The 23,297-nt window shown below is 33.8% G+C and overlaps 3 protein-coding genes across 3 annotated transcripts; 1 reads left to right on the top strand and 2 right to left on the bottom strand.

Moving 5' to 3' along the window:
• Window positions 1-4,463: 4,463 nt before the first annotated feature.
• Window positions 4,464-7,569, bottom strand: LOTGIDRAFT_104984 (hypothetical protein; the record flags this gene model as incomplete). The annotated part of the gene is made up of 5 exons (XM_009057369.1): window positions 4,464-4,561; window positions 4,816-4,963; window positions 5,759-6,388; window positions 6,611-6,806; window positions 7,451-7,569. 5 exons carry the CDS (start codon window positions 7,567-7,569, stop codon window positions 4,464-4,466), a joined length of 1,191 nt encoding a protein of 396 aa, XP_009055617.1.
• A 4,792-nt stretch (window positions 7,570-12,361) lies between these two features.
• On the top strand, window positions 12,362-12,526 carry LOTGIDRAFT_100771 (hypothetical protein; the record flags this gene model as incomplete). Its single annotated transcript, XM_009057368.1, has 1 exon — window positions 12,362-12,526. A coding segment is annotated over one exon (165 nt), but the record flags the coding sequence as incomplete, so codon positions are not given.
• A 3,141-nt stretch (window positions 12,527-15,667) lies between these two features.
• Window positions 15,668-16,561, bottom strand: LOTGIDRAFT_105043 (hypothetical protein; the record flags this gene model as incomplete). The annotated part of the gene is made up of 1 exon (XM_009057367.1): window positions 15,668-16,561. One exon carries the CDS (start codon window positions 16,559-16,561, stop codon window positions 15,668-15,670), a length of 894 nt encoding a protein of 297 aa, XP_009055615.1.
• Window positions 16,562-23,297: the final 6,736 nt, after the last annotated feature.

Raw genomic sequence — 23,297 nt, 5'->3', positions numbered from 1 at the left:
TTCACTTAATTCATGGTAATATTTCACTTAATTTATGATTACATTTCACATAATTCATGATTATATTTTCACTTTATTTATGATAATATTTCACATAATTTGTGATTATATTTCACATTATTTATGATTATATTTCACTTAATTCATGGTAATATTTCACTTAATTTATGATTATATTTCACATAATTCGTGATTATATTTCACATTATTTATGATTATATTTCACTTAATTCATGGTAATATTTCACTTAATTTATGATAATATTTCACATAATTTGTGATTATATTTCACATTATTTATGATTATATTTCACTAAATTCATGGTAATATTTCACTTAATTTATGATAATATTTCACTTAATTCATGATAATATTTCACTTAATTTATGATTATATTTCACATAATTCGTGATTATATTTCACTTTATTTATGATAATATTTTGCTATGTGAATCATACTTACAACCAAATGAAGATCATGTTGAATATTCAACTCATTGTCCCCATGTTCTATCTGTTTCTTCCATACATCTATCATTTCTCTTGTATGTTTACGAAAACTAGATATCATATCTAAATAATAAATAAACATAAAGGCTAAAAAAATTGTCTCAAAGATGCAGTAGTGCTACCAGTCTATAGTCATGTGGGTGTTCCAATACACGGCAGACTGACATAATGGGGGGTTAACTATCAGGTTTGAGATTTAAAATACAGAAGCGCTATGAAAGTGCACATGCACAAGCTTCCTATTGAGAAACTGTGGGGAGAATTCGGCATATTCTGGCAAAACGAATAGAAATTATGTGTTCATTTTTTTAGGGGGTAGTCCCCGAAAAAAACACCCTGTACCCCACAACCTGTACCCATACTTGAGCTGCCAATGGGAACAGGCAAAGAAAAGGGGGTTACAATCTAAAATAGATCAGTCTAAAGATCACAGTGCAAAAACTGAGTTACAAAATCTGTTAAGGTAGTAGGAATGAGATATGTCCTATACCCTTTTGCTCTAAAATAATTTGTATTGATGATGGCCATTTAAAAAAAAAACACAGAAGTTAAAATATGAAAGATACTAACTTTTAATGACTGCAATTTTAAAAGCTCCCAAACAAAACTTTCTTTGTGTCATATGTTCTTCACCATTTAAACTAATTAATCCATATCCTGCCACTCGTAAAAATAACCTCAAATTATATTTGACAAATAAACAAAAATTATATGACTACTGCATTAAGGAAACAACAATAAAAAACCAAATCAATTAATTGTGAAAAAAAAGTGATTTTGATTCTGAACTAAAATCCATTTTGTGGGAATTTTTTTTTGTGGATAACGTAAAAGGGATTGTAAAAAAGGTTTTCTACATTTTCTAAACTGAAAGCATCAATCTAATTTTCAAATCAATTAAAATCATGTGTTTGATGCCTTTGTGATAAAGCATATATGGCAATTAGTGACAGCATCAAACGCTTGGTTTAAGCGAATTGCAGGTCTGATTAAAACTTGGAATGGTACAAATTTATGCTATCAGTGTCCCCTATACACATAAAAATTTTTTTGATAAGATAACTTAAATTCATATTGTTTTTAAATTGTCATACATCTTAATTTGGTAACATTTTGCACAATATCTTTTTTGCAAATGTAGAAAACTTGTTGGTTTCACAATTTTTTAGGTAAGAAAAATAAAAGTTTTCTAATGAAACACATGAGATATATACATTTTCTTCATTAGAATTTATTGATGTAGAATTGTACAATATTTAGATGTTATGCCCCTGACAACTTACTTGAAAAGAAAAGTTGGTTTTTGATAATGTTTACCATCAGTCACCATGATTTTTTTCATTGCATCAGCATCAGCTATCATAACTCTTTCATCTCCTAATAGCTGATAGTATCTTACTATAGGTGAATTCATTTCTTTTATCCATCTAAAACATAACAAATATATTTCATTGTTTCAGAAAATAACAAATTAATTTCATTGTTTCAGAAAATAATAAACAGAATCACATCATTTAGAAAAACAACATATAAAATCATGTCACTGCAGAAAATAACAAATGAAATCATGTCCCTACAGAAAATAACAAATAAATTACATCATTCCATAAATAACAAATGAAATTATGTCCATGCAGAAAATAACAAATAAATTACATCGTCTCATAAAATAACATATAAAATCATGTCACTGCAGAAAATAACAAATGAAATCATGTCCCTACAGAAAATAACAAATAAATTACATCATTCCATAAATAACAAATGAAATTATGTCCCTGCAGAAAATAACAAATAAATTACATTATTTCATAAATAACATAGAAATCATGTCACATGAGAAATAAACAAATAAAATCATAAGCTCACTACAGTTAAGAAAATAACAAATAGAATTAAGTCACTTCAGAAAATAACAAATAAAAAGTTAGCTTTTATCATTTCAGAAATGAACAATAAGACACATCAGAATACAACTTTCTAAAATCATAAGTTTGTCAGTTATAAAAGAAACTCCCGACTCCAGTCTCCAGATTGGAAATCAGAATAATGTACACACACATTCAAAGGACACCTCTTTACATTTAACCAAAACAGCAAAGTTCAAGATAATAACTATGATACTTACTTCACATAGGGGTCAACTGCTTCTAGAGCAAATATTTCTTTCATATTACCAAATAACAGACTGGTTCTTGGTCTAGAAGGCAACTAGAAACAAGAAAATTAAAAATGTATGAATTTTATCATATATATATTTTGACATAGGACTGTAAAATTTGATTTGCAGTAATATCAGCATTCATATTTTACTCTAAACCATCTTATTGTACCATTAGGTAGCATCTGTTCTTGTTACTAGGGCTTTTGAACTTTAATAAATACAGAAACTACACAAAAATAAAAATGGTTTTACTACGTCCTGGGCAAAAGATAGCTTGCCAGGCAAGTTAACATACGCCCACTACCAGCTGTCAGAATGATAACAAAATCTTTAGTGGCTTAATAATAAATTTTCAAATAATCTTAAAACCATCCATGAGTCAAGGCAAAAAACCTGAAACAGTTTATCAAGTTATCATGAAATTCAAACATGAACAATGTCTCATCGCTGTACACACTAGTTTCATCAAGATCGGATAAAAATTGTTGTCTCTATCATGCCTACAAGTCAAATTTGGCGAGTTTTTACTAAGTCAAGGGCAATAACTCTGAAACTGTTCATCCGATTATTACCAATTTCGAACTTGACCGAGATCTCACCAATATAGGCATGCATACCAAGTTTCATCAAGATCGGATGAAAGCTGTAGTCTCTATCATGCCTACAGGAAAATTTGACATGTTTTTACTTAGTCAAGGGCAATTTCGAACTTGACTGAGATCTCATCAATATATACATGAATATATATCGTGCCTACAAGAAATGTGAACGGACAGACGCGACGGACGAACTGAAGGACAGGGGCGATGGCAATATACGTCTACATTTCCATGTGGGCGTATAAAAGCGGTTTGCGTTTTCTTACCTTACTTAAAGGTGAAAGTAGAGGAACCAACATTAATTTATATATAAACCATGTTCCAGCAAATATTGCCAAATATACCAAAACAGAGGATACTGTTAAACTTCCAAACACAGTCTCTAATATTGACACCATGATTCTGATCAGTACTACTGCTTTAGAAAAAAAAACTTTGATAATAAATCTACATACACCGCAGTCTATATTAGGCTACCAGTAAAAATTTATTTAAGTAAGTGTTTCAAAGATTTTTGTTTTCTGGATAGCATTAGAGATGACATTAACAGTTCATGATCAGATAAACTGCTAACTTGCATTCAATTAGTATCTATAGCATAGGCTTTGGCTTTTGTTATTTTGTAGAACAAGACATTGATTTAAGATTAAATTTTGAACAGTGATATGGATGCACAGTAGGCCCATAGCTAGTTGGGGGAGGGGGAGGCAGGCCAACCTAGTCTCTATAGCTGCGCTCCCCTTCAAAAAATTTGAAGCTACGGCTAGCTAAGCATAGGCGTAGGAGACAATCTGAATCAAATCACTTCATTTTGTTACAGCAGGCCTTATATAATAATTATGACTGTCAAGTTTTTAGCTCACCTTGACTGGGTTCTGGGGTAAGGATCTAAATACTGAAAGAAACTGTAAAATCAAGATGACAACAAAAATGTTTTTATCAGAGGACATTTTTAATCTGAAAGTAGAGTCGAGAATTTCCAGTAAAGTATTGACAGTTAAGGCTTCTTATATGACAATCGAGAGTATAACTTTTCAAAGAAAAAGTATCGCGTAAAGAGTAGTTTATTCACGATTCAAGGTAGATAATTGCCGAACAGAATAAGACAACAATTAAGAGTTCAGGATGTTAAATTTGAACTGGTAAGCTATAAGCCAAGAAAAAAAAGAAACTCAATCTGGGTAAAATGTTATTTATTTGATGGTTTGCCATACTGAATTATCAAATGTTTATCTTTTAACTTATAACCATTGATCATTTCTAAAGCTGTAGCGGCTGTTGGTGTATCTGAAATCATAAAAGTAATTGTCTGAAAATGAAGAGATTCAAAATAGGGTTTTTAGCTTTAGAGGGATTGTAAAGAGGTTTTTAAATTTATTTTTCTTTCAATATGTGCGGTGGGAAATCTAAAACGAGTTTGTCCCCTCTTTTTTTTTGGCTACGCCATTAATTGTCATCGTATGGGCTGAATGCAATTATGTAAATTGTTATATCTAACAATTTCCACGTGCTATGTTTCGCTTCATATGCTAATATCTTACCATGAAATGTAATAAATGCTTGTCCTCTCATTCTACCCGTCATTAGTTTATATTGGATGCTTGGCTGATCGTCTTGTCTAAATCTACCAAACACAGATATTAGATCTTCTTCTGTAACTTTATTGTCTATGTTCTTTATATACAGCACCTATTGATACAAGATACAATTCAAATACTAAAAGGTATACTACATTTTAAACATAGTGGAAATGAGTCTATATTCATCATTGGACTTATCTGGTGTCAAAACTATACGAAAGAATCTCTCTATAATCAAATAACTCTACAAAACTGAGTAATTTTGAAACATGCTTAGAAGCATGGATACATCGTCTTATATGGAGGTTACATTCTTTCGTCGTGGCACCTGGTTAGTCCAACTGATGAGCATACACTTATTGACCAAGTTTAAGACTTTAAATTTATTTCCACTCTAAGAGTTCGTATTCTTTTAAGGATACCGAAGTCGTATTCGATCATTTGTACATGTATCGGGCATACGGAACTTATTAGTGCCCAAGCTAGCTACCCATGTTAGAACCAAACGTAGTTTCGTATGCTGTAACGAGAACACTTCTATTTGCATCATTTCAATTTTTCCTTCATACTTTTGCAGAAAGATACTACTCTATTGGTTCTTAATGAAGTAAATTGGTCATATGTAAAAGCCCAATTATAGCTTTTCGTATCACTTTGAAAAATAAAAATTCGACGTCCAATTCGATTTCAAGTAAACAAAAGTCATAGAATTTAAGACTATTTTCATTTTCAAAGCTTTTCGAGCATTCTCACGAGCGTGACACAGCATGGATGAAAACTGTAAGTGCAGTTGGTCATAACGCCCTTGAAGTGACGACAGTTTTCCAACGTGTTGAATTTAAGTAATGTGAAAAGTGACAGGGAAAAAGTAAATATAATGACGTCTTAACCCCTTTCTACTTACATTATTAGCAACACCCTTGTGATAATTCTCAAATTTCGGGATTTGCTTTATTTCCTCACATGTCAGTCTATTATCTAGTATTTCTTTTTCAGGAATTTGTTCGATCACATGAGTTGTTTTTATAGAGCGCGAGGTACCGAGGGGTAACGGTCCAAGAACAATGTTTTTGTCTTTTGGGGGTGGAAGAACAAGTTCCCATTCACCGTAAGGTCCTTTGTATTCTTGACATTCTTCAGTTGCAAGAGAGTTTCCTTCCTTTAATTCGGAAGAAATTTCTGCTTTCATTTTATCTACGGACTCTCCATATTTCTTATTTCGTTTCCGTTCACGTCGTCTTTCGCGGAATTTGGAATTGATTTTGTCTTCCATTTCCGTCATGAGATCAGGTACCATACTAAGAGGGTTACTTTTCTCATAATCTTTTTGAACAACAAGATGTTTACTCAATTTTCCATCTTTAGTGGAGCAGATCGCCTTTTCTAGATCCATTTCGTGCCTTGTGACCTTCTGGACGTCCGAAAATTGAACTGGAAAGCTGTCCGCGGACTTTTTCTCAGAGATCTTTGCATCAATGATTGTTAGTTGTTCCTTTTCTATATCTGGATTTATCAGAACACCAGAGCGCATCTCCTGAAAATAAATAATAATTAAAAATAAAACAGAGCTTTACCTTCAACTTTTCAGCACACTATTAGGCTAAGGCAGGCAAATCAATGAGGCAAATTTTGGTTCATACTTTTCCATTTTCATTTTCCAACTAACAAGGAAGTGGCATCTTATCGCTTGGATGTATTCAAAAGACATGGCTACAAATCCATCATTCTGATTGAATTAAGTCATAAAAATTCTTACCGATAATTTGCCAGTTTCGTGTTTTATTTTCAATTGAATTTCGTTGTTTGTTAACCCATAGCGGCTAAGTTCTTCTATTCTAGCATCGAGGTGGTCAGTTTTCTGATAGTCTTTTAATTGAACAACACCTACTAGGGTGTCCACATGAGGCTTAAAGGCGCTTGTGGTGCTAAATTGTCGATGTTGGGAAAATTGCCTGAAATAAAAGTAACATTACACGAATGAAATTACCGAAATGTGCGTTATTAGGCCCAATGTAGGCCTACACTTGAAATTAACAAAAAAAATAAACATATAGGCTAAGTTTTATGGGGTTTCTAAAATGTCGCCTTGAAAGTCAAAAAAGACATAAATTTGGGGTTCCTGTCTGATTCAATATGTTTATAATATGCACAGATAGGCTTATTAGAGTTAAAGATTGAAGAGGCATTATGAGAACTATTAACTAAATACTAAATAAACTTGTAAGCGGATTAAGACTTGTTTAGCTTCCTAGATGCTAGTCAAATCGGAGGTTTTTGCGCAGCGCAGGAGTGTTAGGTCTTATAATTTAAATTCGGATTCACAAAGCTTGGTAGGCCTACTTCTTGGGTGTAAATTTGGCAGGGTCGGATTTCCAAGCGGACAATTTCCAGTGAAAAGTTTAGCAAGTACTTCTTTTAGGCATATAATTTTTTTTTTAGCTGTAGGGCCTAGGCTATCATCAAGTGACATCAACATTGGTCATAGGCCTACAAATATAGGCCTCCAAGTCTAAGTGGTTAGATTTATTACATATTATGGTTAGAATGAATGGGCCTAATTTCGCGATCAGCATTAGCCGATTCTATTAAAACATACTTTTTTAATGTAATATCGGTCATCATTTGTTTTTTAGCCAATGAATGAAGGTATCTTTCTCCTTCTGTCTCAATATCTTCTTCTGGACCATCTTGTACCACCCTCTTTCCTACTCTCATGCCAGTTTTAAACTTCATCTCTTCATCGTTACTCGACTTGCTTGTCCCTTCACTGGCATCCATCTGAGAAAAAAGAAATTGCAGAGTATTGTTAACTTAAAATAATCAAGTTATCCATCTATTCATCGTTAAACTCTATTCCACTTTGCAAAAGACGTTCAGAACGTACATATCCATAATCATATTTTACGCCACGCATCATTAGAAGGGGAGTAACTCTTGAAAATTAAAATACGAAACAACGACCTTGGTTGGCTCTGGTTTGAATTGTGAGCATATCCAAGCTCTGTTAGAAAGCACAAAAATCTGAAAATGGCAACGTATTGGCGACAAGCAGGCTTAACGTATGTATTGAAATGTAACTCAAACCTCGCATGTGCATTTTCCGAAAGTGCATCTGACTTTACTTTTCTGAGATCAAACATTCTTTGAAAAATGTCTTTCTCAATGTGTCTATGTTTTGCCAACTGCCAACCGTAGAAACAACAAAATTGTTTTCTCACATTCGTTGATAAACTGAAATTTGCTATTATAGATGGAATAAGTTGGTAAAAAGGTTAACATTGAATAAGAAACACACTTTTACTCCCAGATTGGCATAAATTTCAACTTCAAATGTTCAAACTTATGTAGTTTTGACTGAAATTTTACTCTGTAAATATAGTGTAAAACATTGAATAGTCTTTATGGATAACAATCATTTCATTTCTTAAACACGACGATTTGACAAGATTCCACTGGTTATTATCAAGTATATAACAAATTATAATAAATGAAGTAGGCCCTGCCATAGAGTAGAGGCAAAGCATAAATATAATTATACACGCATGTATACTTGCTTGGTAGATAATTTTTTCAGCTGCTTTAGAAAGGACTGGTGTATATAATTATGCTTTGCCTCAATGGTACTTCATTTGTTATATTTTGTACACTTGATAACGACAAGTGGAATCTTGTTGAAATGTCGTATAAGAAATAAAGTGTTATCCATAAAGACTTTGATATATTCAATTTCGTGTCAAATCACAAAAGCCTACCAAACAGTATAGTGTAAAGAATGTAAGATCAAAAAGCTATATCCTGCAAAAACATTCTGAATTTCTCTCAGATATTTATTTGTTGTACAGTGTAACTAAGACTTGTGTACCTTATATTTTTTCTCTTTTATTCAGATACCTCCATTTCTCATCTATATGTGCTAAAATCACTAGAGAATGTTTAAAATCAGAGCTTATATCTGCAGCTGATAAAGGAAAGGTGATAGGAGCAGCATCTACTGTCAAGACAACAATCTGGGAAGGTGGAAAACCAAAAACTGTTATAGGTAATATAGTGCACATTTCGAATTCACATATTCATTCATATTTCAAATTGCTTAAGAAATCATCGGTTACACCCTATTGGTATTTCAAATATAAGATAATAAAAAGTCCACTTAAATTAGACACTGTATTCTGCAGCCAGTTTATCATAGATAGTTTGGTGGTGACTCCTACCTATCAGGACTTGTAGATATATTGACGGTTATCAACTACGTTTAGCCTTCTTTTCCCAATGTTTTTATTTCAAAGTTATTACTATTGATTACTCTAAGATGTCAATTTTAAAGTATATAATCATGAATTTAAATCATGTATTTCTTCAAATCTTGCTATATAAGCTTAATGCTTGTTCAATTGTATTGTGTGAGTTATATTAAAACTTTAAATAGTTTCATTTTCCTTTTCAGACCCATTAGAAGGAAAGAAAGTAGGGGTTGCATAGTTCATGGTAGTTTTTCAGTTAGGAAACCTCCATCATTACAATTAAAAAACTGTTAAAATGTGTATGATTAATTTTTTTGAAAAACATCCCTGGAAGATTGAAGTGCTGTCTATTTATGTAGAAAATTAAAATTTGTGAACAAGATTTTTTTGTATTTTTTCATTTTTTTTTTATCAAGTTGTCTATTTAGTCCATAAAGGGAATCAGAATTTTATCTTTTTGTTGAAAACAGGTAGATTCTGTAAAATTTAGTGACTATTAATTATGTGTACTTTATCCATGGATAATGAGTGAGAAGTTTAAAAACGAAAATATTCCACAACACAAAGACCTTTAACTTGCACCTGACATGGCAAAAGCATCTACTTTCTATATACACTGTTAACAGAATCGTATTTTTTTTTAAATTCTTTCGAGTGACTCAGATTGTCTTTGAGTTGATAAAAATGCCAACAACCTCAAATGTTGTTATTTGTAAATCTGATTTTACAGAAGAAACTTGTCAGTCTGAAATGTGGGTATATTTCAAATGAAATTGTTTATTTGACATGTTAACTGGAAAACATTCTAAGACAAATAAGATTTATGAAATGAGAGAAAAAATTCACATCTATTAATTCTTAAAAAGATATAATATTGATTCATTATAATATAGCCCAACACCAAAACTAGATAAAACAGCTTAATTAACAATTAATACCGGTACTCTCAGTTTTTATTTTTTAATTATTCTTTTTTAAAGGAATTCATAGATTTAAAAAGAGCATAATTTAGAAATTTTATCAGGAATAATTTAGAACGTTTTTGATAAAGAAAGAAAGAAGAATACCCCTTTAAGCACTGTTGATTCCATTGACTTTACATAATGTACACATAATATATTAGAAGTGAATGTTATTACTGTATCTGTGAACATCGTAATGAGTTGTTTATTGAAAGGTAGAGGCGACCACAGCTTTCTAGAGTGCAGCTGCCTTTAGGGTCTCAAAGGTTCAGTTTTAGGTAAGATATGATGAAAAAACAACATGTAATTGAAATTTCGAAAGAACAGGCAGAGGTGAAAATTCAGCTACATCGGCATGATACTTATAAAAAGATAGTAATAATTTAAAAAGGAATAATAATTACTAAATAATTCTTAAATATAAAAGAGAATTATAAATTATGTTTTCTGATAGTCCTAGTTCTGTTTTAGGGGTTGGAATAGTTCTTTACTATATAAAACGAGATGTGAAATCTGCTCAGTACTGTCAAACATTAGACTGCCATAACTCTACCCAGGTGTTATATGTTTGTGTGGAATAGTATGCATTTACACTCTGAACTTGAGACTTTTGATTTACTAATTGTGACAAACAATACGTCGGCGAAACCCAGAACGCGTTGCGAACTCGATTTAGCAGCCATCGCTTTGATATAATTCATAGCAAAAATAGACCAATTTCTCATCATTTTAATTTACCTGACCATTCCATTGAAGACCTTCTTATCATGCCTATTGAATCAATTCCTGACTCTGATCTTATCAAACCAAAAACCAAATGATTACAGAGAGAAAGCTACTGGATGGACCAACTCCAAACAGTGGCTCCAAATGGACTTAACATCCAGCATGATAATCAAATGATTCCATTTGTTGCCACCTTTAATCATACAGCTGCCAAAACCTCATCCATCGTCAAACAGTATTACAGTGAATTACAGAACAGATTTCCGAATGTATATACCAAACGACTTGTAATTGCCTATAAGCGCAATAAAAACCTTAATAATTTTCTGGTCCGTGGTAGACTCGATCCCATTGAATCCAATAATACTTGACCCCCCTCTCTATTTTCTAGCTCATTAAGTATAATATATTCTAATCCTTATATATAGATGGTTATCTTTTCAGAACCTATTCATACTCTTTTCTTTTAGAACTGGTAACAAGAAAACTTTCATATTATAGACTTTTGTTTATTGTAGATTACTCGTGGTTGTTTTTTTTTTTTTTTTAACTTAATACTAACAATGATAACTTCACCTTATCTTGTATTGAACATTTATCTCTTTATTTGTGACCTTGGCCAGTGCTTTACATATAAGTTTTTTAGGAACTTCTTCACTCTTAACACTAATTCATAGGATTGTGACTATAGTCAATCTACATGACAACAATCTGAATCGTAATTTATCATTTTTTGACATCAGTTACTGCAATTGAATGAGTGAAATTTGACGAGTATAATCCATCAAATACAGATTTCTCATTTGTGAATGTAAATTTAATATAGCATTCGTCAGTATACAGTTCTATGTTTCTATGCTACAGACTACACTATAGTTAATTTTCAAACTGCTTCAGTTTCAATACTATAATTTAAAAATTGTATGAACAAAATAATAACAATCAAAACTTGATACAAAAGCTGTGTGTGTTGCCTTTCTTTTTAAAATCTATTTACCTTTAAAGTAACCTACCTTTCTTTGACCTAGTTCTATCCCTCTTTTTCTTAATTTTCTTTGTTGACAAATTAAGTCCCTTGTTAAGCTCTTCTTCGTAAAGATACATTCGGCCAATTGGGATGTATTCGTTTTGTGGGCTTTGCTTAAACCCCACGGATTTAACTCAAAGCTACTCGTTCTGTACTTCTGTCACATATTTTATACATTTAGATCTTTATAGAAACTACAGAATAATGTTTACTTTCAAAAATTATAATAATATGATTCAAAGTTAAAGAATAAGTTAACATTGAAAAGGAACAAAGTAAATATCATGTAACTATCGAACTGGCTTTCGAAAATTAAAAACAATTCAAGGAAAATAATTTCAAATTTTATGCCAAAAGCGTTTATTATGTGATAAAATGATACGAACAAAACTGTGGCGTTATATGTGTAAGCCAAACTGATGAAATCGGTCGTTTCATAACAGCTTTCCTCGACGTTTTTGGCACGGAATAGAAGATTAACATTCTGTAAGTGAAAATAGAGTGAAAGAAGTAACTCGTGGAAGATAAAGTTTGTGTTCACCATGTCGGCACCGCCGTTCCCATGCCTGCTTCCAAAAGAAATTGACAGTATTTGGTTTACTGTGGATAAACCATGTGATGATGAAAGTGAATTAGCCAAACAAGAGCGTGATTACAATCAATGGCTACAACAAATAGAAACAAAAGACAATACGATAGTACCCATTGGAAAGACATCTGAACATTTAGATGAGGATGATGACGAAGATGAAGATGATGAAGGTGATGATGATGATGAAAGTGATACTAATGATGATGAATTAGATACTGATATGATGGACGAAAGAGATTCTGGAGATGATAATAGCACATACTGAGCCATAAGTTATATCTTCTAATGGAAAAGACAATGGACCAAAGCATTAGGCCTAGACAAGGAGCTATATTAATGATGAATAATACATTCTATTTCAGTTTCTGATGACCTTGTTTTAAATCAGGCCGTATAATTCTGACTAAATCATACACAACTTTCATTGTTTTAGTCTACTAATAAATTTCAAAACGACTACAAAAAAAAAAAATAATGTGTCAATCTGATAAAAAGTAGTCAATAGAGAGACAGATAAGACATATTTTTGATACCGATTTACGAATTTTCTACTGACCTTACCCTGTCCAAATTGATACTGTAATCAGTAATTTCCAGACGTCCAGTATTGGTTCCATTAACATTTCCCTGCACATCTAGAATATGATGCATTCACTTACCTCTGTGGTTTCTGAATAAAATAAAAATTGTTCTTCCCTTCTATAAATTTATTATATAAATAGATTATTAGTCCCAAAATTGTCGGCACCTACATGCACGCCACAACTGAAGTTTATTTGTTCCAAATTTCGAGTTACATAGGACTGGCATATTTTTCCCTGCTCGTGTTTATTTTACCTTTCCTGAAAACCAAATTATGTGGGATTCTTCTGGTGGTAATATGGTACCGCTTCAACGACGACATTCTCCTTCATTCAATACAAAAATTTTACCTTTTGGGTCAAGATTTATTAGGTAAGCTTACAGCTATGTGAAGTGACTGGTATGTCTGAAATCAGCCTTTTTCCGAAACGGAAACGGATTTGTAAGGTTAATAAACCAAGCCCCCGTGTGCTACAGGCTGTGCACGTTAAAGTTTACTCGACAATTGGAAATCAAAAAAGAGATGGTTTAAGGTGCGATATACGGTACCGCATTGTTGATAGGCCTACAATAGAAAATAGAAGAAACGAATCGTGTCCGGACCCGTACCTCGTGTGTTCTTTTATTTTCGTGCGGAATAATCGATACAAACGGAAATAAAAGAAGTGAACACACGAGGTGCAGGTGCGGACACGATACGTTTCTTCTATTTTCTGCTGTATCGATAATTCTGCACCTTAATACAGCTGTCCTGGCAAAATTTCCCTCATTGCATGGCGTTGCCCGTCTTCATTATCCGCATGGTACAGAAAAGTAGGATGTAAAACTCCATGTATTTTTTTTTCTCCCGAAAATAGGGTGCAACTTCAAAGTCGATTACTCGAAAGTTTCAATTTTCGGAAAAATAGACACAGGACAACCTTTCATCTGTTAAGAAGATATATTTCTCTTGGACTGAAATTAGTCATGGCCATTAAAAGTTAAGGGTTGGTCTGAGATCAGCATTTTCTTTGACGGGTAAATTTTTATGTTTGTTTTATGAAATGAAATGGAGGCAAGGTCGAATTTAGTGCTGCCACCATTTATGGTCCGAAGATTCAAATTGATACAAGAGCTTCCTTAGTTTTCAAACTATTTTCATGAAACTAAACATACGTTATGATAATTGGAAAATGCAATTCATTGCAACAATAAGGGTCATGTACTTTGAAAGTTTTATCTTTCATAAGAAATTAATTGGCAAGATGTGACTATTAAATATCAATTTGGCGTCGAAATCTGTCAGAAAATCCTTTTCTGAAAGAACAACGACTGAAGCCATTTGAATCGGTAGGCTATAACTATCAGTGTTAGAACTGTCATACACCTCTCCCCCTTCCCCACCCTCGTTGATCAGCAGCAACGTATTCTCTAATTTGATGAAAGAAGGTTAAATCTTTATTCTTAAACAGCTATTTTCTCACAAAACATAAACAATGACAATCTTAACAATACAATATAAATATACTAATATATATAATATAGATAATAATATATTTTACCTATGCGCAGGATTTGAATTGAAATAGCGGCTTGTAATGGTATGTTCCATCTTTAGATTTGACACCTCCACCGATTACACAAAATTACAAATCTAATCGATGTAGAATTGTAGTCTGCAGAGCGAGTACGAGATGTAGTACCAGGACAAGCTATTCATACAAAAACAAAAGAAACTTTACTAATCTCCACTAATTGGTAATGACCTACACACGAAAGTGTGAACATTCATGGAAGCAGGACAAAGCTATTTCAGAGCAAGTATTCCAAGTCCTATTATGCTAAAATTCGGAAGAAAATTGACAGGGATCGAGCGTACCTTGATTAACCTACACACGATGTGTCCCAACATTGTAGTCTTTTCAGTGAGCACAAGGTGCAGTATGGCGCTGTATCTGGTTCAAAATAGGATCCAAATCAGATTGTATAAATTCTTAAAATCACTTGGTCATTTCTAAGGGAGAAATGACTTATCTTATAAAATCGAAATAATTTTACGTATAATATCTTTTTAGAACATAATTTAGACCGTAGACTTTGTAGATCGCAGATCGCGGATTGTAATCTTGGGAACTTTACCACTGGAAGATTACAATCCGCATTCGGCGTTCTATAAAGTCTACGGTCTAAATAATGACTAACATTGAAAAAAGTAAGATAGGAAATTTACACAATCTGACTTGGATCCTATCTTGAACCAGATACAGCGCCATAGTGCAGTACCAAGCATTTTCGGGATATAGATTTTATGCCATAAAACGGCAGAAAATCATCCAAAGCAAGGTTAAAACCTATTGCAATCTATTAAATTCTGGACACTTTTACATGCGTGTATAACGACATACATCCAGCTTAAAACGAATCTAGGATGTTTATTCAAACATCAAATATTTGTATAATGATTTTCAATCTGAACTAACTCATTTCATCAAACAAAAATTTATGCACGGTAAATTTTATCCAACCGAACGACAATATAGGCGACATCACATGATTTCAATGAAAATGTGAATTTCTTTAAGGAAGTTCCAATCAAAATAAAGCTAAGAAACTCTCGGCAATCAAGGCGCAATTTTTGGTTGTCCAGAATTTGTGAAATCTATTCATCAACAAGCAACTTAAAAATTCTAAGACTATAATATGTCTATAGAGGAGTCATCTTTTTATAAAAATTTTCATATGGAATAGGAAGAGGTCGACTGGAGCCTGTTTGGAATCCATCTATAAACGTTTTAATATCTTGAGTGATATCACACGTATCAAGCATTTGACGAACTCGCTCACAGCTATCGTCCTTTTCTAATGCCATTTGGGAATCCAAATTAGAACAAGTCCACATTAAGTCTCGTAAATAATTGATACGTTCTTCTTCCATTGTTTGAAACGCTTGACATGCAAGAGACATGTCATCTTCCCATTGACGCCTTGCAACATCTAAAGTGTGAACAGAAGATTTGTAAGCATCTTCTGCTTTCTGGGCGTTTTCTTGAGCTTTTTCTGAATTGCCTCTTGCCTTATCTAATTCTTTTGTGGTAGTGGTGACACCTTGATGTAACAATGCGTAAGTATCAGAAGCCGTGTCAGATTCTTTGCACTTTTGAAAGTAAGTTTTCTGCAACGATTGTGTTTTATTATACAGGGTAATTTTTTGTTGGTGACTTTTCTTGGTTCTCTCGGAGATTTCTTTACGTTTCATTGAATTTTCGTCTATAAATCTACGAGTTTCTGTATCGAGTTCATGAAAATATCTTCCACTATCTTCATGGACCTTTGTCATTTGAACCAATTCTTCACGAAATGTGTCCCAGGAATATTCCAATTGTCCAACAACTCCTTTAAATTTTAAAGATTGATTCAATTTCGACAAGTTTTTACTATATTCCAGTTCTAATTTAGATCGCGCTTTAAGGTACGTCTCCATATCCTTACACAGTGCCTTTCCATCTAACAATCTATTCAAAAGTGTATCAAAACCATGAGAGCTTGTGAAGTCCTCGCCCCAGAAAGAGTTATTAAATGTTTTCCTTGCTTCACCCATTTTGAAACCTTTCACGTCGTGCAACAACTTATGACGCCAGGGATTACTTCCTAACCAGTTAATACACACTGAATACAATCACAGGGAATTAGTTCATCTTTGCTGTCTCAGAGAAAGCGTTGTCTTTTCTAAATGAGTCACGAAATGAAATGAACAAATTACGTGTTCACTTAACGATAATTTGGCTAAAAACTTCCTATTTTTAAACTTCCGCCATAGTGGGTATATATTTCAATTGCTAGGCAGATTTAAAGCCCCCTTTCCTTTTAAAATATTCACTAGTAATCAAATCCTAATTGGTTCAAATAAAATGACATCAAATTAGTGTGATCATAATTTCCGTATCGTTCAAACAGGACATAAACCATATTGATAAGGTCACAAATATGTTATAACACCGAATTTGTTGTAATTGGGAAACTTGTGGGAATAGGACCAAAATACCAAGCACACTGTGTATTCAAGTCAACACGGAAGAAGATAACCTGACTAATATTTATATATAGTTTCATTATTTGTTCTATTTGACGACTGTTTTTCATAAATCCGGTTTGGTTCACATGATTCAATATTGCCTGAAATAAACAGAAAAAGCAATATTCAGTATTCAAACCATTATGCTTGATTATGCTCAGTACTAATCTGCATCTAAATCAATATGTTATGTTATTATAAACCAAAAATTACACATGTCACGATTTTGAAAAAATAAATAAAGGACAAATAATTTAGCATTCAATCAGAGTACACCTATTTGCTAAAACTTGTAATTGATGTTAATTCTCAAATAATTTTTGCAGAAAGTAGATCGTACAACACCATTTATTTCATTTTTAACATGATGATTTGAGGATATTATCATAAACATGCAACTAGATCTTGCATTCAAGAACATTAAAAAGTGAAGAGCTTGTATTTGTGACTATATAACCTGCTCGTCTGTAATTATACTATTTTCCCTCTGATAGTATTTCATAGTTCATATCTGTTAAACAGTACCCATTGACAAAAAATTCTAAAAGATGTGCATGGGACATCGGACAGCTGCACTTTTGAGGGGTTTATTTGAGTAAATAGTCCGAAATACTAGAAATGTAAGCCTACGAAAATCACATTATCTCAATATCTGATATCTGAATATCTGTGAGATTCAACCTGAACAGGGCTATCAACCGGAAGTGAGAGTGTTCTATTGATCACAAAAATGAAATAAAGGGGGTGTCGAGGAAATCATTGAAGCGCGTTAAGTATTCCACGCCTTCGTTTATGTATTTATCAATACCAGTTTCGATAACAGGCATTTGCATATCTACAGGGCTTTGGCACTCCTAATTTCAAATTTGTTATCATTTTACATAGTGAAAGAAAGGCCTGAGGCCCTCTCTGAAAATATTTTGTGGCCCCTGCTCGACCACTCTCTTAAGTTCCCTAGAAACACCAATGATAACAATATAAACAGGCCTACCACACTTTATTCTACGCTATGACTTTAACTTACATCCGGGTCTATTTTATGAACAGTTAACGCCAATTGAACACTTTAAATAACGAATTTCTTACTTGTATGGCATGCCCGTATCTTTATCAGAATACGTTGTTTCCTGGTTCAATAACCATATAAATCCAACCGCCTCATGTAAGCGTTTACAACTCACTGATCAAAAATATTGTACGTAGAAGCTCGAAGACATATGAATTATACATCTTTATACCGAGATTGACATTTCTTAAAATATAACTAGCCTGACCTACTTCTCAGTGATATATAGGTAAAATGAATTTAATTATCAACAAGATAGTCTCTAATGCAAGAAAATCTTAAAACGTGAATGATTATTTAACGTTGATGCATTATTTATCATTTGTTCATTTATCATGTTATTTAGTTTCCAAATTCTGTAATGTTAAGATCTGTGATACGCTCACGCCACACCTATTTCTGAAATTTTAACAGCAAGTTAATACTTTACAATAGTCCAAAAAAAATGATGTAAATAAAAAAGAAAATTAAATTTATTTACAGTAATTTCGTATCGTGTACTTACATGAGTCGTCAGCTTAATATACTTTTGAATACTGGTATGTCATATAGTACTTTATATAATATTATAGCTGCCCAATTCGATATAATACTATACAGGATATGTGATTTATCAAGTGTTTACACAATCTGTTATACACATATATATGTATTTAACATAATATTAAAGTGCTATTGCCTGTAATTGTTTATCCAGCAATATTACTTGCAACTATGAAAGCCATCGTCGTCCATGTGAGCTCATTTCGAAGGCTGAGTGAAATGAATGGAGTATTAGTCCCAATAGTCTGCCCCCGACTGAGCTTCTGGAAACATGCAGTGTGTGATGAGGTAAATTTTGTCAGAACAGTAGCATTGACCTACTTTTTCGATTTCCATCTGTCGAGCCCAAGATTTAAGAACTGGGTTTCAGTTTTTTTTCTAAAAGTACTTAGTCATCTAGTTTAGGCAACCCCCTTTAATAGTTATTAAATAGACTATTTACTTCCTTTTGTGTTTTTCTTCCTGTTACTAAGTAATCGACCCAGTGAATATAAATTCTAGTCGACCTCTACTGACCTAACAGCACAGGCTATCTGCCAAGTGACGGCATTATCGTAAGCGTGGGAAATTCCACTTATACCGTGACTGTAATAGCCAAGGTTGAATTGAATTGAATTGAATGGAGTTCTACGTCTTACTGTTCTTTTTCGATTTTTAACAGTCGAGGGATCTTTAATGTGAACGGGGGAATTCAGGGAACTATAAGCCATAATGTTTACAGTTTTTATTAGAAATGGAGTTTCATCTTTGGACCTTTAATTGCATTTTCATCCTTTTTTCAAAGCAAGATAAATTCTAAACTCAGTATTCCATATAAATATATATGCATTACCGATTTCTATGCAATATTTGTACTTCCTGATGGGCAGGTTTCCTAAGTTTCATTCTGTCTATGAATTCTTCAGCCTTGTTCCCCAATGTTGGTGATGCAGACCGGAGATGCTGACATGGAAAAAGGTGAATAGAAATCATGTAGTTATCTTTTATTATGTGTAGTAATTTTACTTGCTAAAATGAAAATTCAGAATACAAATTCGAATCTTAGAGCAAATTAACAAATACATGAACCCGTCCAAAACGTCCCACTTGTTAATTGAATCGAGAACACCAAAAACAAATTAAATTTAACCCTTTACGTACTATTTTCGTGTTGTATGATTTTAAATGTTGTCATTACGGCTCAATAAGTTTGGTAAATTTGATATAGACTTCTGCATATTTGTATTCACAGTGTGAATAATGGCCCTTTCAAACCACGAGTTTATGCAAATTCGTCATATATATCACAATAAACGTCATGTTAAGGGCCATATCGATCTCGAAGTGTCAAATTCAAAGTTGTTTTTGTTTACATCTGGCATTCGCTATTGCTAATCTTAATGCTCACAGTAATAAAATATTCTTTGAAAACGAAATTTGTACTTTCATTTCTGCATAACGCACTATGCTAACTGGATTGCATAGGATAACCGTAAGTGACTCATAAGTTTTATTGAACACCAAGTGACTCGATTCTTTAGCTCATTTACTAACTTTTTAAATGAACCGTGTTTTTCTAACTCATTGGCTTACTGCGATTCTCTAATTCAAAAATCTATTGCGAGTTACTAGCGAACACGTATTAATAGTTATACATGTATTGTTATTCTCTCGCCCACTGAGACACTTTATTTTATTTACATAAATATGAAAAGGATTGCGCAACAGTCGGTCGCCTACATAGCCCGTCTCAATTTCCGCGTGTATAGTATGTGATATTAATATAACAAAGCTTTATAAAAAATTAATTTGGACTAATTGGATCAGATTAATATACTCACAGAGCTACCTCTATTTACTGTGGCAACTTGTTTACATGGCTCACCGAGCTACATTGATTCCATGGCTCACTGAGCCAACTTGTTTACATGGCTCACCGAGCTACATTGTTTTCATGGTTAACCGAGGAACCTTGATTCAATGGCTCAGTGAGCTACATTGATTCCATGGCTTAGTGAGAAATATGGCTTACTAAGTAACCTTGATTCTACGGCTCACTGAGCTTCCTCGATTCCGTGACGCACTGAGTCAACTTGATTACATGGCTCACCGAGCTACCTTGATTCCATGGCTCACCGAGCTACATTGTTTTCATGGTCAACCGAGGAACATTGATTCAATGGCTCAGTGAGCTACATTGATTCTACGGCTTAGTGAAAAATATGGCTTACTAAGTAACCTTGATTCTACGGCTGACTGAGCTTCCTCGATTCTACGGCTGACTGAGCTTCCTCGATTCCGTGGCGCACTGAGCTACTTTGATTTCATGGCTCACTGAGCGACCTTGATTCCATGGCTCACCGAGCTACATTGTTTCCATGGTTCACCGAGAAACCTTGATTCTATGGCTTACTGAGAAATATGGCTTAGGCCTACTAAGTAACCTTGATTCTACGGCTCACTGAGCTTCCTCGCTTCCGTGGCGCACTGAGCTTCCTCGCTTCCGTGGCGCACTGAGCTACTTTGATTTCATGACTCACTAAAAACAACCTTAATTTCATGGTTAACCGAGGAACCTTGATTCAATGGCTCAGTAAGCAACCTTTATTCAATGGCTCACTGAGCTACCTTGATTCAATGGCTCACTGAGCTACCTTGATTCCATGTCCCACCGAGCTACATTGTTTCCATTGTTCATTAAACAACGTTCATTCCATGGCTCACTGAGCAACCTTGATTCCATGGCTCACTGAGCAACCTTGATTCCGTGGCCCACTAAGCTACTTTGATCCCATGACTCACTGAGAAACATAGTTCACTGAGCTACTTTCCATGGCTTCCTAAGCTACCTTGATTCCATGGTTCACTAAGCTACCTTGATTCCATGGCTCACTTTGAGACATGGCTCACTGAGCTACCTTGATTTATATGGCTCACTGATCAACCTCAATTCTATGGCTCACTGAGAGACATGGTTCACTGAGCTACCTTGATTCCATGGTTCACTGAGCAACCTTGATTCTATGGCTCACTGATCAACCTCAATTCTATGGCTTACTGAGAGACATGGTTCACTGAGCTACCTTGATTTCATGGTTCACTAAGCAACCTTGATTCCATGGTTCACTGAGCAACCTTTAATCCAAGACTCACTAAGCTACGTTGATTTCATGGTTCACTAGGCTACCTTGATTCCATGGTTCACTGAGCTTCCTTGATTCCATGGTTCACTGAGAGACATGATTCATTGAGCTACCTTGATTCCACAGCTCACTGAGAAACATGGCTCACTAAGCTACCTTGATTCCATGGCTCATTGAGTGACATGGCTCATTGAGCTATCTTGATTCCATGGCTCATTGAGCTATCTTGATTCCCATGTCTCACTTAGCAAACTTGATAATCTGACTCACTGAGCTGTCATAATTTTCCTTCCTTTCTTGATTCTCTGGCTATTGTGATTGTAACAGAGACTGCAGTAAAGTGTATTTATATTTTACTTTTTATTATTATTTTAGGTTATTGTATTGTCATTTATGCACCTTACCAACTCCTCTCTTCCAACTCGTGCTAACTGTACTTTGCTCTCGTATATCAGTTTGGGAATTAACTTAATTAATTAAATATCAGAATCACCTCTAAATATCTACTGATATATACTTTTCGACCAATGGTCATTTCCAAATAAATATTATCTCTCTAAATTTAGTAACTGGTATTAACCTTTATTCAGACAGAATGATAACAAAATATATATAAAGGAGTACGGGAGTAGAGTACAGTATCTTTAGGATCGGACACAAGATCATTTCCAAGAACGTCTTGGAAGGCTAAGTCTTGTTAGATTGGGTTAGGAAGAGAGAGAGAGAGAGAATAAAGGAAAATAAAGCTGTTAAAACCAATCATCGCTGTTACAACATTGAAATTTTGGGGGCTTGTCCGGGATTTTATTTGATATTCATTACAGTGTTGAAACCAGCAAAAGGATTGGGATCAACCAGGTCTTCTTATGGCCAGTGCCATTTATACTGTAAATGGAAATGTTTTGTGTATTGAGATTGTGAATGAAACTGGTGTTACTCATCACATAAGTAGAGGTCAACCCTTAGCTGTGGGTGAGGAACTTGATGAAAAGTTAATTTGTAATATTGATAACATAGATAACAATAAGAGTCCCGTTGTAGATACAAATTTGAAACCCGTTGTATATTTAGGACAACTGGTCAAATTGGATCAGTCCGGATAAAAGAAATAAGATTTTAACATTACTTAACAAACATGCTTCTCTTTTAGTTACAGACGATATTCACCTAGGTAGAACGGATGTGGTGAAGGCAACACTCAATACTGGAGATTCTCCTCCAATCCGTTTGAAGCAATATCGGGTACCAATTACTAAAAGAGAGGTAATCGAGACTGAAGTTGAAAAAATGTTGCAGGCTGGCATAACACGGCCGTCCAGCAGCGATTACGCATTTCCCGTTGTATTAATTTTAAAATCAGATTTATCGTATAGATTTTGTGTCGACTACAGGAAACTGAATGAGCAACTCAGACAAAATAGCTATCCGTTGCCACACATGGAAGATTTAATTAATTCTCTTTCAGGTTCTCAGTTCTTCACGTGCCTTGATCTCAAAAATGGATTCTGGCAGGTAGAACTACAGGAATCAG

This window comes from Lottia gigantea (assembly GCF_000327385.1).
Source record: "Lottia gigantea unplaced genomic scaffold LOTGIsca_3, whole genome shotgun sequence".
NCBI classification, from domain to species: domain Eukaryota; kingdom Metazoa; phylum Mollusca; class Gastropoda; family Lottiidae; genus Lottia; species Lottia gigantea.
This window is presented reverse-complemented; position numbering and strand designations above follow the sequence as displayed.